Source organism: Parasteatoda tepidariorum, chromosome 7, assembly GCF_982258835.1.
Source record: "Parasteatoda tepidariorum strain Cologne lab strain chromosome 7, Ptep-v5.0, whole genome shotgun sequence".
Taxonomy (NCBI): Eukaryota; Metazoa; Arthropoda; class Arachnida; order Araneae; family Theridiidae; genus Parasteatoda; species Parasteatoda tepidariorum.
This window is the reverse complement of record NC_141761.1, coordinates 30,539,359-30,555,051: the sequence shown is the minus strand read 5'-3', so window position 1 is coordinate 30,555,051 and position 15,693 is coordinate 30,539,359. Positions and strand designations below refer to the sequence as shown.

Below are 15,693 nucleotides of genomic sequence, written 5' to 3'. Positions count from 1 at the left end.
ATTATAAAAACTGGTTTCTTACAAATTGTCTCAGCAGTTAGAAACTCGCTAGGCTAATTAGAATCCTCTGTTCTCTCTTCGGCCTGATAATTATCAGGTTTATTACACTCAACTTGTGTAATTAGACTAGTGAAATTTCCAAAAATTTAAATTGGCTTATTGCATTAAACCTTTTAATACTCTGGCAATCTGAATGAATAAATATAGTGAACTCGTTGAACTTAGTTCCTTGCAGCTGGGTACATATTGTAACAAAGAAAGCTAATCTGTCAATCTCATGACTGACAGAACAGGGTTCGAGTCCCAGAGTTGTCACCACAATATTTCCTCTTTTCCCGTCAGCACATGAAGAGTTTCCAGTGTCCTGCACTGGACTATTAGAATACGCATAGATAATTCACGCATAGATGGCAGCACCATAAAGCAGCTAAACTATGCCCAGTTAAATTCCTTTTTTATGGTTTTTTGACCATTCTAGATGTAAACTGTTTCAAAACCGTAAATATAAAAATGGTCTTCACCATAAACCTTATGGTTTATTGGATGGGTAGACTGCTGCCGGTTATTTTACCGTAATTTTAGAAAGAAAATTCTAGTAGTGAAATTGGAAATTTTTTACGTGATTATTGCACTTTTTTACACAAAATGCATACAAAAAATATGTCATATATTCCAATTATTCGAATTATTTTTTGCAACTAAAATTTTTTTTATAGTGGGATTGAGTGTTTTTTACATTTTTTTAGAAGTAATACCCTGTTGAGAAATAAACGGATCATTATTAAATAATCATCACTTGAATATATCTTCAATTTTGTGTAGTCTAGAATATTTTCTAGAGTGATTTTTTCGATAATGCCTTATGTTTTGATGATGTACACTGTAGATGATAGATATAAATAATTTTTACCCTTTTTTTCTCAAATTTAAATATGTTTTTCTGATGTAACATTACTTTATGAAAAGAAAATTTCGAATTACGCAAGTAAGAAAAGAGCTACAAGTAAAAACAAACCTCTGACCGATATACAATTACTTGATAATATCTTTAACAAATAGCAGCAATAGATTAGTTATGTAACCTTACGAAGGACAAAGCAATTTAGCGTTTTGATTCATTTCCCAAAAAATAGCTTATGAAACCGCACTATTATTTCTACAAAAATATATAAATAAATTAGAGTTAATACTATAAACTTATTTTTACATCTTCGTATTATTTTACAAGTAGTTAAGCATTTTCTTATGCTTTTATACAATATTTCTGCGATAAAATATCATTTTCCTACATGTGAAATATAGGAAATGTCCAAAAAATGTAACGTGCTCAACGCCAATAATTTTTCCCATGAAGATAATGATCTTAGCGTGCTAAATTTCAATGAAAAAAGTTATATAGTGCTAATTTTATTTAAACAGAAAAGTACATTAGTAAGTATGTATATAATTTTATTTTAATAGAAAAGTATACTGCATTAGTGCATACAACAAAAATATCAATAGAATACAGATTTTACTGCCACTTGCGTTTTTCTTCTCCAATACATTTGTATTTTGAACTTGTAACTACCCTGAAAAACATTGTTTTTATTTCTGAAAAAAGAATTAAATATTATAAAAGCAAATCTGAAAAGTACGATGCTTTTCAATAGTGTCAAATGATGTATGATTTTTCCACTTATTTTTTTACAATTATGTATATTTTTTTTTTTATAAAAATACGATTTAGCAATCATATTATTTGACATCATTACTTTATAGCAAGCTTTAAAAGCTGATTTTTTAAAAGCTGATGTTCGTTACAAAAAAAAATATTAATGTATACGTAGAGTTTTAATGTACCTTTCGTTAGGATAAAACAGACTTAATTTAAGTTCCAGGCACTCAAATTAGATTAAGTTAATTACTTTTTTAGATTATTTTAAATTAGATTATTCACCCGAATTAAGTAACAAGCTTTTCACTTTTTCAATTAATTATTTCAATGGTTTTAGTCCAAAAAAAATATTCTTAATTTTGTTTTAGGGCATTGGAAGCTAGTTTAGAAGATTTTGAAAGAAAATTCGATGATCTCTTAAATACAAAAGCTGCCATCGGTAATTGGATGAAAGTCTTAAATCAACACCTCACTTCTGATCAGGAAAAAAAGGTTAAAAAAAAATTTAAAAACTTTTAAAGTGACATCTAATCTATCATTAAAGACCTGATGAGTGGAAAATATGTCACTAACTTTAATTCACAATAATTAGAAATAATAAAGATTTATTTATGTTACTTTGTACTGGGTGTAGGAAAACGACTGGCGGTTTGAAAAAAGAATTAAAGAGAAACGAGAGCAAAATATAGTTTACTCTGCTCTGCCATGAAACCAGGTTCCCTAAAATCTCAATACAAGGTTCATAAATAGATAATGCTGCTGACCGGAAATGATTTAAAGTAATAAACAACTAGAACAATCGCATGGGCATCTGTTAATTTTGTCCTAGAATAACATCACATTGTTGCTGGAAATCATCGGAATTTGAAACATGTTATTTATGGCTCTTCAAGTTATTAGCAGCGCCATCTATTAACGAGCGCTTTCATTATTCTTTTTAACTTTGAGAGGAAAATCTCGTTTCCTAAGGAAAATACAAAAAACTATACATTTCTATCTAAGTACTATTTGAGAAAAAGAAATTAAAAAGTAAAGTATATGAAGATTATAAGACAAAAAAAAAATAATGTGAAATTAGTTCATCTCAGATAATTTAATGAACAGTTTCGTAAAATAAACATTTATTTCTGTTTAATTCTAATAGATATGTTTTATTGTTGTAATAGATTTTTAAATCAGCACTGTTCTAATAGATTTTTGTTACGATATTGTTTCGATACGATTTTGTTACGAACAATATTTTAATACGCTTTGTTTTATTGTTCTAATAGATTTTTTTTTAATCAAAATTGTTCTAACAGATCTTTAGAATCGATATTGTTTGAATAGATATTCTTTAATGTTGTATTAAATTTCTTAAATGAAAAGTGCAGTGATTTTTAAATTAATGCTGTTCTAATAGATTTTTGTTACGATATTGCTTCGATACGATTTTGTTACGAACAATATTTTAATACGTTTTGTTTTATTGTTCTAATAGATTTTCTTTTAATCAAAATTGTTCTAACAGATCTTCAGAATCGATATTGTTTGAATAGATATTCTTTAATGTTGTATTAAATTTCTTAAATGAAAAGTGTAGTGATTTTTAAATTAATACTGTTCTAATAGATTTTTGTTACGATATTGTTTCGAACAATATTTTAATACGCTTTGTTTTATTGTTCTAATAGACTTTTTTTTTAATCAAAATTGTTCTAACAGATCTTTAGAATCGATATCGATATTGTTTGAATAGATATTCTTTAATGTTGTATTAAATTTCTTAAATGAAAACTGTACTAATAAATTTTCAGAATTAATATTTGTTCAAAAACTTTTTTTTTCAAATCGTAATTGTTATACTAGATTATTGCATTAAATTCATTATTTTTACGTTAATGTTTTATTGTTCTAATAGATTGGAGAGTTTTATACAGATATAAATAAGAAGATACGCCCCTTTTATGAGGTGATAGGAGATCTTGACTTGTCGAAAGGCAGTGAACAGCTTAAGAAAGCAGAGGACAGCTATGGAAATTCAGTTCCTGGAATATACTACAAGAAATATTTATTCTTAAGAGAAACTGTGGTAAATAAAGATTAAAATTTGACTTTTGATTAAAATTTTATGTATTAACCACTGCTTCTAATAAATGTAGGGGAGAGTGGGATCAACTGTAACATTTTATACTTAACTATTTTTAACAAACAGAAAATCCAATACATTATTAGTATTAATTGACAGACGAGTAAAGTAGACTATCCTCTACTAGAAAAAAAAATAAATACCTTATTTTAAATGTTATTATATTAGTTATTAACAATTTTTGACAGTCGTGCACTTGTTACAATTTTTCCCACTTACGGGATCAATTGTAACAGTTCATAAATTCAACTAAAACATAGTTAATTATACATATTATCATAGTTGTCATATATATTTTTTTATTGATCAAAATAGTAGTGATATTTCAGGAGTAAAAATAATTATGAGCAGAGACCTAAAGGGTTAAACTTTTAACTTTAAGGGGTTAAAAATTTTAATTTATGCTGTGAAAGGTGACAAATAAAATAATGCACATGCAACATAATATAAGTGATATGGGAAACTATTGGTGGTTCTTAAAGAGTTAAGTAATGGTTTGTAAACATAAGATTATTTATTTTCAGCTGTTACAATCGTCCGTTTACTTATTGTTACAATCGTCCCCAAGACGCCATTTCAGCTTCATTTGTTAAAAACAATGCTAGTTAATTGACAAAACTAATTTTTTTTTATTGAAATGTTAATTTAAATGTTAATGTCCACTTACATATTCGGTTAATAATTTTCATTTGTTTAAACAAAATTACTCTGTTACAATATAATATTCTAATAGTAAAAAAAGTACTTACGTAGCGTGAAAATATCTTTCGTGATGTTACTCTTTCAAAAGTACATAAAAATGGTTGCCAGCAGGCGTGTACATGTAGATTTATTAAATACACCTCGTGTACCACCTAGGAACCAAATCTTGAACCCGACACTCGAGATTTTTGCTCTGTTACAATCGTACCCTGTTACAATTGACCCCACTCTCCCCTACAATGCGCAAAAAAAGCGAACATCCAAAATAACGTTTGATTGGATAATTGTATTTTCATTTACAATCTTAATGGTTCGACTACCTCAACTTAATTATGTAAATTAATTAGTACAGATGATATTTGAAGTTACGAAATTGATTTCTTTTTCTGTAAGTATATTTTTTAATATTCAGTTAACTAATGCTCAAAATTTTTTGAATTGCAAAGTTTTTACATTAGTTTAAACTACATAATTTTAGGTATCGAAATCCAAAATTTGAAGGAAATCAATCAAATAGTTCTTGAGAAATAAAATTTCAAAAATTCGAAGTTCTTTAATATGACGAAATGTGCAAGCGCTGAAATTAACTATTAAAGGCTCAAACTTTAGATCGTTCTATATCAGGGGTGGCCAACCTGCGGCTCGCGAGCCACATGCGACTCTTTGAAGGATTAATTGTAGCTCTCGATAAATGTACCCGAGCTCCCTTTTCATTTTTGTGCTATTATATTTAAAAATAATTATTTTAGTTCCGTATGGGTTTTAAAATGTCTTAAATTACTGAGAACAAATATGTAAGACTAAGTGCAACGTTGCTCAATTCAAGGTGAATTTTCGATTTCCAATATAATTATTAGACAAAAAGCATCTGGAGAATAAGAATTAATAGAAATGCAAAAAGATCAAGCTCTGCAGTTAAAATATAAGTCGACGTCGATTACTGAATATTGGAAATTTGTAGCAGAATCGAAGTATTCTGAATTAAAAAAGGTTTCTTGTCGAATTATTTTAATATTCGGAACAACGTACTTATGTGAATCATTTTATCCCTCTTTAAAATTCGTGAAATCCAAACACCGATCAGTATTAACTAACCAGCATCTTAAAGAACTACTGAGAAGAACTGTCACCAATTATTCTCTAAATTTTAAAGAATTATCAAGAGAAGTAAAATAAATGTGTTTAATTTTAAATTGAATGCACATATTTTGTATTTTTACTTATATGTTTTCAATAAATATAATTTATGCAAAAACAAAATTTTATACATTTTTTGCATACCTTTTTAAATACGTATTTAATTGCAGCTCGGGAAAAATTTCAAATTTTGAAAAGCGGCTCAACTACTTAGGAGCTTGGCCACCCCTGTTCTATACTGTTGAGACCATATTTTCCAGATTGTATGGTGACTCTCTATATTTTGAGGGTTAAAAATTTGGATTCGTCGAAAATGAAATATATTTATTCAGTTAAAGTACATTTTGTAACTGATTTAATAATTTAATGTGTCGACTGCCCTTATTAATTTGAATATTTAAGGTTAGACTTTTGAAGAAATTAGTCCTAGTATATTATAATCCAAACATTAGATCAAAAGTTATCGATACTTTTTGAGTGCTGTATAAGTTATTAAAAAAACAGGACGATGCAACAGAAATTTGTGCTCAAAAAAATAGGTTAGTTGTCAAAGATAAATGCAATGACAGTTAGTTATTTCAAACAAGTTAACGTTTCCATCTCACGCGAAATTGTTTGAAAAAGCATTTTGTTATTTATCGATTTCAGAATTTGTTCCTGATATATTTTAGGGTATACTTTAAGCATACTTCAATAAAGTTTATTTTTACATCCTTATTTGCTTAAAATTATTAAAAGATTTTGCTTGAAATAAATTGTTCCAGTTGTGTGATTGAATGAATAATAGTAAACGGAGCTTCCAACGCATATCCTTATCCTTGATACCGCTATCAACAAATCACTGGAATAAGCTACAATAAATAATAATAGTTAAACTGCGAACTTCTGAGGTCCACTCCCTGTTTTTGGCTAATGTAAACGCCACTTGGAGAACCCCACCCGAACATGCCTGATATGTGAGTCCCTTGGACTGTCATTGCAGTGCTCCTGTCCAAGACTTGCTCAGACCACTCTATCTAGACTTAGGGCTGGTCACATTAACCCCTTAACGATTGGTTAATTTTCAAGAAAACGATCGTAAAAGTGCCTATTTTTTTGGCTTTTGTATTTGTATTACGTATTTGATTAGTGCTGACATCTAGTTTAAAATAAACTATCTACAATTACCTTAAAAATATCCTGGTACAACCATCTGGTGTGTAAAATGAGAAATAAAATGTTTTCGGGGCATAAGAAATGAAATAGTTTTATTCTTATTGGCGCGTTACTGCTGAACACTCCAGCCCGTCAATATCACGGGAGCGAAAAATAGAGGGCGAAACCTCACCCCGTCATTTTCCCGGGAGCGAGAAGGAAGGGGTTAAGAGTCTAATCTTTACCGGAAACGATAAGACTTATACTGTTGTGCCATCGCCCTCTCATATCTTAAATTGCATTGGTGCCTCTGTGGGGCTGCTGTTGAATGAGGAGGATGGAGTTTTTGATTTAATTGTGAGATCTGGTCTCCAAGCAACAACAATAACCTGTACTACTGATGAATTTATATCATTCAGTGTTTTCACTACAGCGCGAGAACGCGAGAATCTCGCATATTTTTTTCTTTTCTCGCATTAAAAAATTATTACCGTGAGAAATTCGCGCATTCTATAAATCAATTTCAAAATTCGCAAATTTCTCGCATTTTGGAACAAGCTTCGAATTACGCCATTTTGAATAAAATCCGTTTCACTTTTCTCCCTAGATCTTTCATTATTTTCAACATCTGCCCGTTATCGAGCTTCCCTATTTACCAGTATTGTTCAGAACATTTTCGAACAACAGAACACAACCACGGAACCCCTTTCGGAACACATTTCTTCGTAACCACGTGTTTGCCGTAGGTAAGGTTTCTTCATGTAAGACGTTCAAATTTTTTATGTGCTAATGCAAGATGGACAAATACCTTGTAAAGGCAAACTCTTCTATGATGATGCACCATAAATATTCAATGCTTTAAAAAATAGAAGATGTTAAAAATGTATTATAATTAAAGAAATGATTTTTTTTCAAGAGTTTTTGTGTTTTTTTAGTTTTCAGAAATCTCACTTAACTTGTTGAAATCTCACCCTGTTTTTGAGAAAGGGTGAGAAATTCTCACCCATTTTTTTCTATGATGAAAACACTACATTGTGATATTGAAACACGCTTAGGATTTTACTAAATTTTTACTATTTGTGATTTCAAAGTGTTGTTTTTAATGAAATTAAATAATCATCTCAAATATAAACTCTCGTAATTTTATAAAATTTACACTTGTTTCTTTAACTAAAATATATATATTTTTTTTAGGCTCAAGATCAAGGAGGTAAGTAACACAACTGTAAATTGATCTTCTGTTAAATGTTTACATAAGAAATTAAACGGGATAGAGAGGGCACATTATCATGATATTTAAGATGAATAAATATATATGAAAAATAATTTTTAAAACTCACGTATTTAAGGTATTCGATGTAATCATACCAATTATTTTTTTTTTCTATTTTGACTTACAACCAATTCAATATTCATACTATTAGAAAGACTAAATCATCCTTATTGAAACACGGAAATAAGCTAAAAAATAATAAAGAAATTAAACGGGATAGGAACAGACGTTTTTGTAATATTTAAGATTAATTATTTAAGATAAAAAAAATAATTTTCAAAACGCATATATTTTAACGTACTCAAAATATTCATTCACGTACTAATTTATTTTTTCTATTCCAACTTCCGATCATTTCTTCGTTTAAATTAATTTAGCTTTATTTATTTATTTACTGTAGTAGTTAAGATTAATTATTTAAGATAAAAAAATAATTTTCAAAACTTATATATTTTAACGTACTCAAAACATTCATACACGTACCAATTTATATTTTCTATTCCGACTTCTAATCATTTCTTCTACTTTTAAATTAATTTAGCTTTATTCATTTATTTATTTATTTATTGTAATATTTAAGATTAAATATTTAAGATAAAAAATAATTTTCAAAACTTATATATTTTAACGTACTCAAAATATTCATACACGTGCCAATTTATTTTTTCTATTCCGACTTCTAATCATTTCCTCTACTTTTAAATTATTTTAGCTTCATTTATTTATTTATTTATTTATTTATTTATTTATTTATTTATTTATTTATTTATTTATTTATTTATTTATTTATTTATTTATTTATTTATATTTACTTATTTTTATTTTTATTTGCCCTTAACAAGATAAAAAGACTGGCTGTTCCAAGCCAGAAGTCAATAGATTTTTGGCTGGAGTTTTTTAATTATTTTAAAATATTCCTTACAAGCCAATTAGAAAATGATATTGTCTTGATTCATTATATTATTTTAATAATATTTTTGATCTTTTTTTAGTCTTTTGTTACTTTTATTCGATTAAAACTTTTTTTTTTTCTACTCGTAGAGTGGAGCTTGAGTCGGGGGAATGGAGCTACTTACATTCATTGGGGTAAAAGTAATTGCTCGGAGGCAACTGAAACAATGTCCAACGGCACAATTGTCGGTCCTGAAGGTCAAGGAGGTGGTGCAAATTTTCTCTGTTTACCACAAAATGAGTATGTAAAAGTAGAGGCAAAAGACCAAAAAAATATTGCTGTTCTTCAAGGTAATTATTACATTTAGTTTAAAATATATTTTTAAGATTCTACAAAACATTCATTACAAATTTTATTTATTTTATAATCATTATGAAATTCTTAACTTTTTTTCTGGACAACAATAACAAATAATTTTAAAAAAATATGGTAATGAAAGCTGACCCTTAACAAAAACAGATGAAGACAGACATTTAATCTTTGAGAGAAAAAACCCAATGAGAGAAAATTTTGCCTAATTAGAGAAAATGAAATGGTAGATGAAGAATTTCATTTAACCATGAATTCTATAGAAATACAAACAACCTAAAATTGTCAGAGTCATCAAACCTTATTGTATCAAAAAGCTTTCATGGGCAGGCTATTAGATTTACTCATTAAGCAACAAAAAGATTACTAGCACTCCCACAGTTTCACATTATTGCTATTTCTCCGAAATTCATTAAAATTACAATCTTGCTTATCAAAATTCTTGACGAAAGCCACAAATAATTTAGAGCTCTTCTGACGCTGACCCTTTTATACCATCCACATTTTACGCCTTATACTGTCACCTTACGCAGTGGCAGATCCAGTGGGGGGTCATAGGGGTCATGACCACCGCCCCCCCCCCCCCAAAAAAAAATTGATAAAATAAACTTAAAATATTAATTTTTTAATAGTTTACAAAAAAAATAAAATATTTAAAAAAATATTTAACTGGGCATAAGGGGGAATTTGAGTCTATGACCCCCCCCCCCCGGAAAAATTTCTGGATCCGCCCCTGATCTTACGATTAATAAGGTTTACATTTTTGAAATATCAGGAGAATGATAATTTTTTTCTCCTTCATCCGCTGGTCGATAACGATTTTAAATTTAAAAGTGGGCGTTTCTTTTATTGTCTCTAATCAGATTCGGTATAAAAAGTAACGCCTACTTCTTTGTCAGATATGTAGTTATACGAAGTAACAAGAGCTGACTTCTCACTCTTCCATCCGTTCATTTGCTATTGAGTTTAGCAATACGGTCTAATAGAAAGTCATTTTTGTAGTTGAAAATACTGATATAATCTAATTTTACGAAGTTCCTAGCCCAAAGGGCTATCTACTTCTCCATCGAAGATAATAGTCAATAAGGGAAGAGTGGGGTTGGATATTTTTGTTGATATTTGAAGTAGGCAACTAGAACTGGGAGTTGAGAGTCTTTGTTGTTAATGTGATCATCAGAGTTTTTGTAGTTGAAAAGAGTTTCACACAAGTTTCCCAAGATCTGGAAAAAATTTTAAAGTGGTAGCAAAAGTGAGATATATCTAGATGTTTTAAGCTATCAATAAATAGTTAATTTGAAGAAAATATAGGGGTGCAAAATTTAACTCGGTAATAATTTCGTATATCACAAATGAAAGTTGAATTCAAGAATTTTTCAGCAATCTTGAAAAATCATAGCTACCACTTATTTATTTTTGACACTGCGACAGGATATTTGTGCTCCTGCTCGTCATGAGTGAAGATATAATACTGGAAATAATATGTATTGCATCTTTTTAAAGATAAGTAGTGGACAGGCTCAACTTTGACTATTCTGGTTACTCAGAACCGGTTTACTTTCACTGATTAATCGGACCTGACATGACTCAAAGAGATAAAATAATAACATGGCTATCATATAGTCAAGTATATGAACGGCACAAAAATTAAAATAACATTAATAGTTGTAATACATGTACATGATAGTATACCATCCAATAAAGAAAACGCTGCCAATGAGCTGCTTTAATTTAAGATTTCTTTGCTGAAGATATCATTAAATTTCGCCACAACCATTAAAATGATTAAATTATAGAAGTCTACTTTTCAGAGCTTTGTCTAGTTTATTCCGTTACGGTTACCGTACATTGTTTTATTTTAAGAAAATGTATTTCCTTAGAAAAAATGCTTTTCAGTGTCAAAATAGGGATTTCCAAAGTCAGTGATAAGCAATTAACTGTTATAGACAATTTTAGGACAATTCTTTGAAACATTACCTTGGAACATTCCCGAATTAAAATTTTCCGTTCTAAAGTTATAAGGAAAATCCGTTTTTTTCTTCCTTTATTTTTTTTTCAATCCACAATTTTTGTTTCAAAAATATCATTCACAAATATCATTCAATTAAGTAAATCAATATCGTTTATTCAATTAGTGAAGTACATAATTTTCTTGATAAATTTTGCACTGGCATTGATTGCATAACTTCAATTTTATGTTTTCAATTTACATTGACTAAATAATATTTTAATAAGTGATAATTTCAGTTTATAGAAACACGTTTTAGAAGAACTCAACCATCAATAAAAGAAACTCATGTTTTCATAAACCTTTCAAATGCGTAGTTGATAACGACAGACTCAAACGGCACAGTCCGTGTTGGCTTTATTTGTGCGAACTTAACATAAGAGACCAAAGATAAATATTTAATAAATACTTGCTCTAAAGTTCGAATTGAACTAATTTCTTATTAAATCGATCTCCACGTTAGTTCTGAAAAGTAACTTATAAATAATCGGAAAAGAAGAAAATCTTCTATAGCTTAAAGTGCAACAAAGCGTAATGTTAATTCCATGAAGAATTCCTTCTTTGGACCGTTGCATACAAGCTTAAAGTCAAGAAGATTTTAAAGTTAACATTGTTGACCGAAGTTTATCCAAATATATGTACAGTGCGCCAAAAAAAAAAGACCAGAATGAATAACTTTTTATATAATGATCGGATCTTCACGTTTTAGGACTTAATCTTAATGGTTTGAGAGGACGACTTCAAATATGCTAATTAATTAGTGCAGACGATATTTAAAGTTACGAAATCAGACGCATTCGCATAAAAAATCTTGAGATTTGGCGAAACACACAGAAAGTAAAATTAATATTTGTTAACATAAAGTGGTCCAAACTCTGGATCACTCTCCTTACCAAACTTTGGGACCATATTTCCAGAATTGCGAATCCGTTGAAAAAAGGGTATGTTTACTCAGAGAAAGTACGCTTCGGAGCCTGATTTCGTAACTTAAAATATCGTCTGCGCTAATTAATTATTATATTAGAAGTCATTTTCTCAAACTAACCGGATTGAGTCCTAAAACGTGAAGATCCGATCGCTATATAAAAAGTTATTCAGGGTGGTCCATTTTTCTTTTACCCTTTTAGTCAATTACACCAAATTTGCTGTGATTCGGCTCAGAATTGCTAATATATAATAAAACATTCTATTGTTAATGTTGATAACATAGTTTAAGTAGCATGAATAAGTAATAATAGAACTACCTATTTGAAAGTTGTTGTGATTCAATTTTGATTTTTTTTAGTTAAATTTAAATTTTTTAGTTTTGTTTATTCATTAATTTTTTTTCTTATTAAAGGTTTTATTACTTAAATTTTCCAAATAATTATTTATTGAAGTGTTTTTTTATAGATGGCAACACTGAAATACAATTTGCTTCAGGTTTTTCCTACCAAATATATTTTTAAAATTATTTTGTGCGATTTAAGATATTAGCGCTGTTTTTTTTTTTTTAATTGTTCTCTTCTTAACGAATATTGTTAGCTGTTAGATTAGTATATCTATATTGTAAGACATTTTTATTTTTACTCTACGTTGGTAAGCTTGTTTTCTGCTTTCTTTTATCTCAAACTCATTTTCATTTGCAATTTTATTTTTTATTTTTAGCGATAGATGCATTATAAAGAGTAATTTTTATATTAGGATCATTATTCCTTATTTGGAAATATCACATTCCCCATTGCAAAGGAATGCGTCTGGAAAAAAACCTTCACGTTTTCCTAATAAAAAAAATTTCGTTTTTATTTAATTTTATAATTTTCCGTTATGTATATACAGTCGGAGATCTTTTTAACGAACTTCCACTTTGCGAGTTTCTTCGAGGAACCAAGAACGTTTTTGAAATTTCTTCGTAAAATAACTTCCAATTAGCGAAGTGAATTTTCTATTTAACGAACTTTTCATTGAGATCCACTTTTCCTGATTTTTAAAATATTGCAGGACGTTTCAAACTTGTTACGGCCTTTTATGGGGAAGTGACCATGAATTAATTTTCGAAGCCACTGCCTTATGTAATAATTTACTGCTTTCTCTAAAAGTTATTTTAGAGAAAGTAGTAAAATCCCTTTCCCTTTTTGTTTGCATTTCAAACGAAAAACTCAGTCAAAATTAACAGATTTTATCAGTAGCAATTAAACGTAAGAACGCATGTGGTAATGTTCAAAATTACTTTTGTAAGAAATGCAGCTATAATTTTATGCATAAAGTTTGCTCTTTTTTTTAGTTGAAAATGTATGTAGCGTAATAGTGTAACACTGGATAATGTTTTGCTCCATTCTTCCTTTCCATTCAAATTTCTTTTACCGTTAAGATTTATAAAATAAATAGTAGATACTACTTTACAATATAAAGGTGCATCAATTTCTACTTTAATTATGCCTAATGTTTATGAATTTAAAACCTATTTTGCGTTTTTCAAGTATTTAAAAAAGTGATTTTTCTATTTAACTAGTTTTCCATATAACTAACTTATTATCGGGATTTAGCGACTTCTTTAAATAGAGGTCCGACTATATATATATATATATATATATATATATATATATATATATATATATATATATATATATATATATATGTGGGAGATAGTGCAGCATAGGAGTAAATGATGACGATAATTGAATAAACATAACAATTTAATAGAAATAAAAAGGTAGATGGATATAGCAGTTAACAGTATTGACATGAATGGTGAGAGCTGCCTTCGCGCAGTGGTCTCCGGAATGCATGTGACTAAGAATTAGATTGTTCTATGGTATAAAGTAAGAGTTAATTATAAATTCGGGAGTTTCCCTTCGGGACTTCCCCTTCTGGTCTAGCTGGCGCCTCTCAATGTCAAGAGGATGATGCAACTTCCTTTAAATATTGCAAGATGGTGGATGACGCAATGTTCGCAGTTGTTACACTATGGTATTGAAACCTATATATATATATATATATATATATATATATATATATATATATATATATATATATATATATATATATATATATATATATATATATATATATATATATATATATATATATATATATAAATTTACAGCTTAGCTTCGTGTAAATGCTTCAATAAATAAATAATTTCATCTCCATATCCAGAATTTTTTAGATTATTGACACTTATACAACTTTTTAATTGTATTTTGATCTAAACCATGCATTTATTCAAATTTGATTCATGTAAAAGGAATGAGTTTTTTACGTTTTTATTTTTTTATTTTTTATTTTTTTTTACAACAGATACTTCGTACCAATTTCCAAACAGTGATAATTATCTATTAACCTGCTCAGAGTGTCGCTTTGGTGCCCGGGGCACAGTTGAAACATTTGTTGGAAAAACAGATTGTCCTCTGGAATGGGATAAGGTGTATGATGGCATTCTTATGAGCGGAGCCCATAACAGCATCTCCACTAAATTCATATGCTTGGACAGAAATACAGAAAATAATGAGAAAACAAATAACAAGAATTATTTATCGCCAGATTGGGCTATAATTGCAGAAGACGAAGATGAAAAACAACTTTTATTTACTTGTGTAGTATGTGCCAAATAAAAACATTTCTAATGAATTACCGTTATTTTCCTTCGTGCGTTTACCTTTTTTTTTCCTTTTTATGCGCAAAAATTGAAAGAACTTTGGCTTTATTACTTCATATTGTAAGCTACTCTCTTATACCATATATGTATAAGCAGATGGCAAATAAACTTATTAATTTCTTTTGTAATGTTCATTATTTAATTAGGATTTCTTGCATTATCGAAGAAAATTTTTGACGAATATTTTGTAATAAAATGAATAGTTATTTTTCTACATAATTCAGTTATGATTAGCTTTTCTATAACTACCACCACTATTTTAAGTATTCAAGTATTTTAGTATTTTAAGATTTATTATAATCACCACTATTTTAGTATTTTAAGTTACCTTTTTTTTTTCAGTTCGTAAAAACTATTTGACTTAAATTTGAAATTGCGAAGTTGTGTAAAGAATAAATTAAATAGGGTAGAATAAAATTGCTTCACATTCGATAAGAAATCATTCGTTCAAGAAATTACTGCTGATGAACTTTTAGCAAAACATACTATGAGGATCACTCTGCTGGCCATGGAAATGCAACTACAAAGTAGAAATTTGACGGGCTGAAAAAGTCTTTTTTTTTTTCATAAACTTCAAAAAAGTTTTTTTTAACCCAGTTTTATCAAACGTTATGGCAAATTTATGTGTTTTATTTGCATTTAGTTTTCAGTTTTTCACTTTTAAAAAATCATTAATTACCAATTTTTGCAGAAAAATGTATACCTCCTGAGGTCTGTATTCTATTAGCTCTCACAAGACTTGATGTTAAAAGTAATAAA

General features: G+C 28.6%; 1 protein-coding gene across 2 annotated transcripts in view; it reads left to right on the top strand.

Moving 5' to 3' along the window:
* LOC107454745 (uncharacterized) overlaps positions 1 to 14,906 on the top strand; it is a 29,865-nt gene extending 14,959 nt beyond the window's left edge. For both annotated transcript variants that reach the window (XM_087167613.1, XM_087167614.1), the window contains exons 6-10: positions 2,026 to 2,149; positions 3,558 to 3,728; positions 7,953 to 7,968; positions 9,073 to 9,273; positions 14,577 to 14,906. In XM_087167613.1, the coding sequence (XP_087023739.1) occupies positions 2,026 to 2,149; positions 3,558 to 3,728; positions 7,953 to 7,968; positions 9,073 to 9,273; positions 14,577 to 14,890 (826 nt within the window). In that variant the 3' untranslated portion in view covers positions 14,891 to 14,906. The remainder of the gene's footprint in view (positions 1 to 2,025; positions 2,150 to 3,557; positions 3,729 to 7,952; positions 7,969 to 9,072; positions 9,274 to 14,576) is intronic.
* The last annotated feature ends 787 nt before the right edge of the window (positions 14,907 to 15,693 follow it).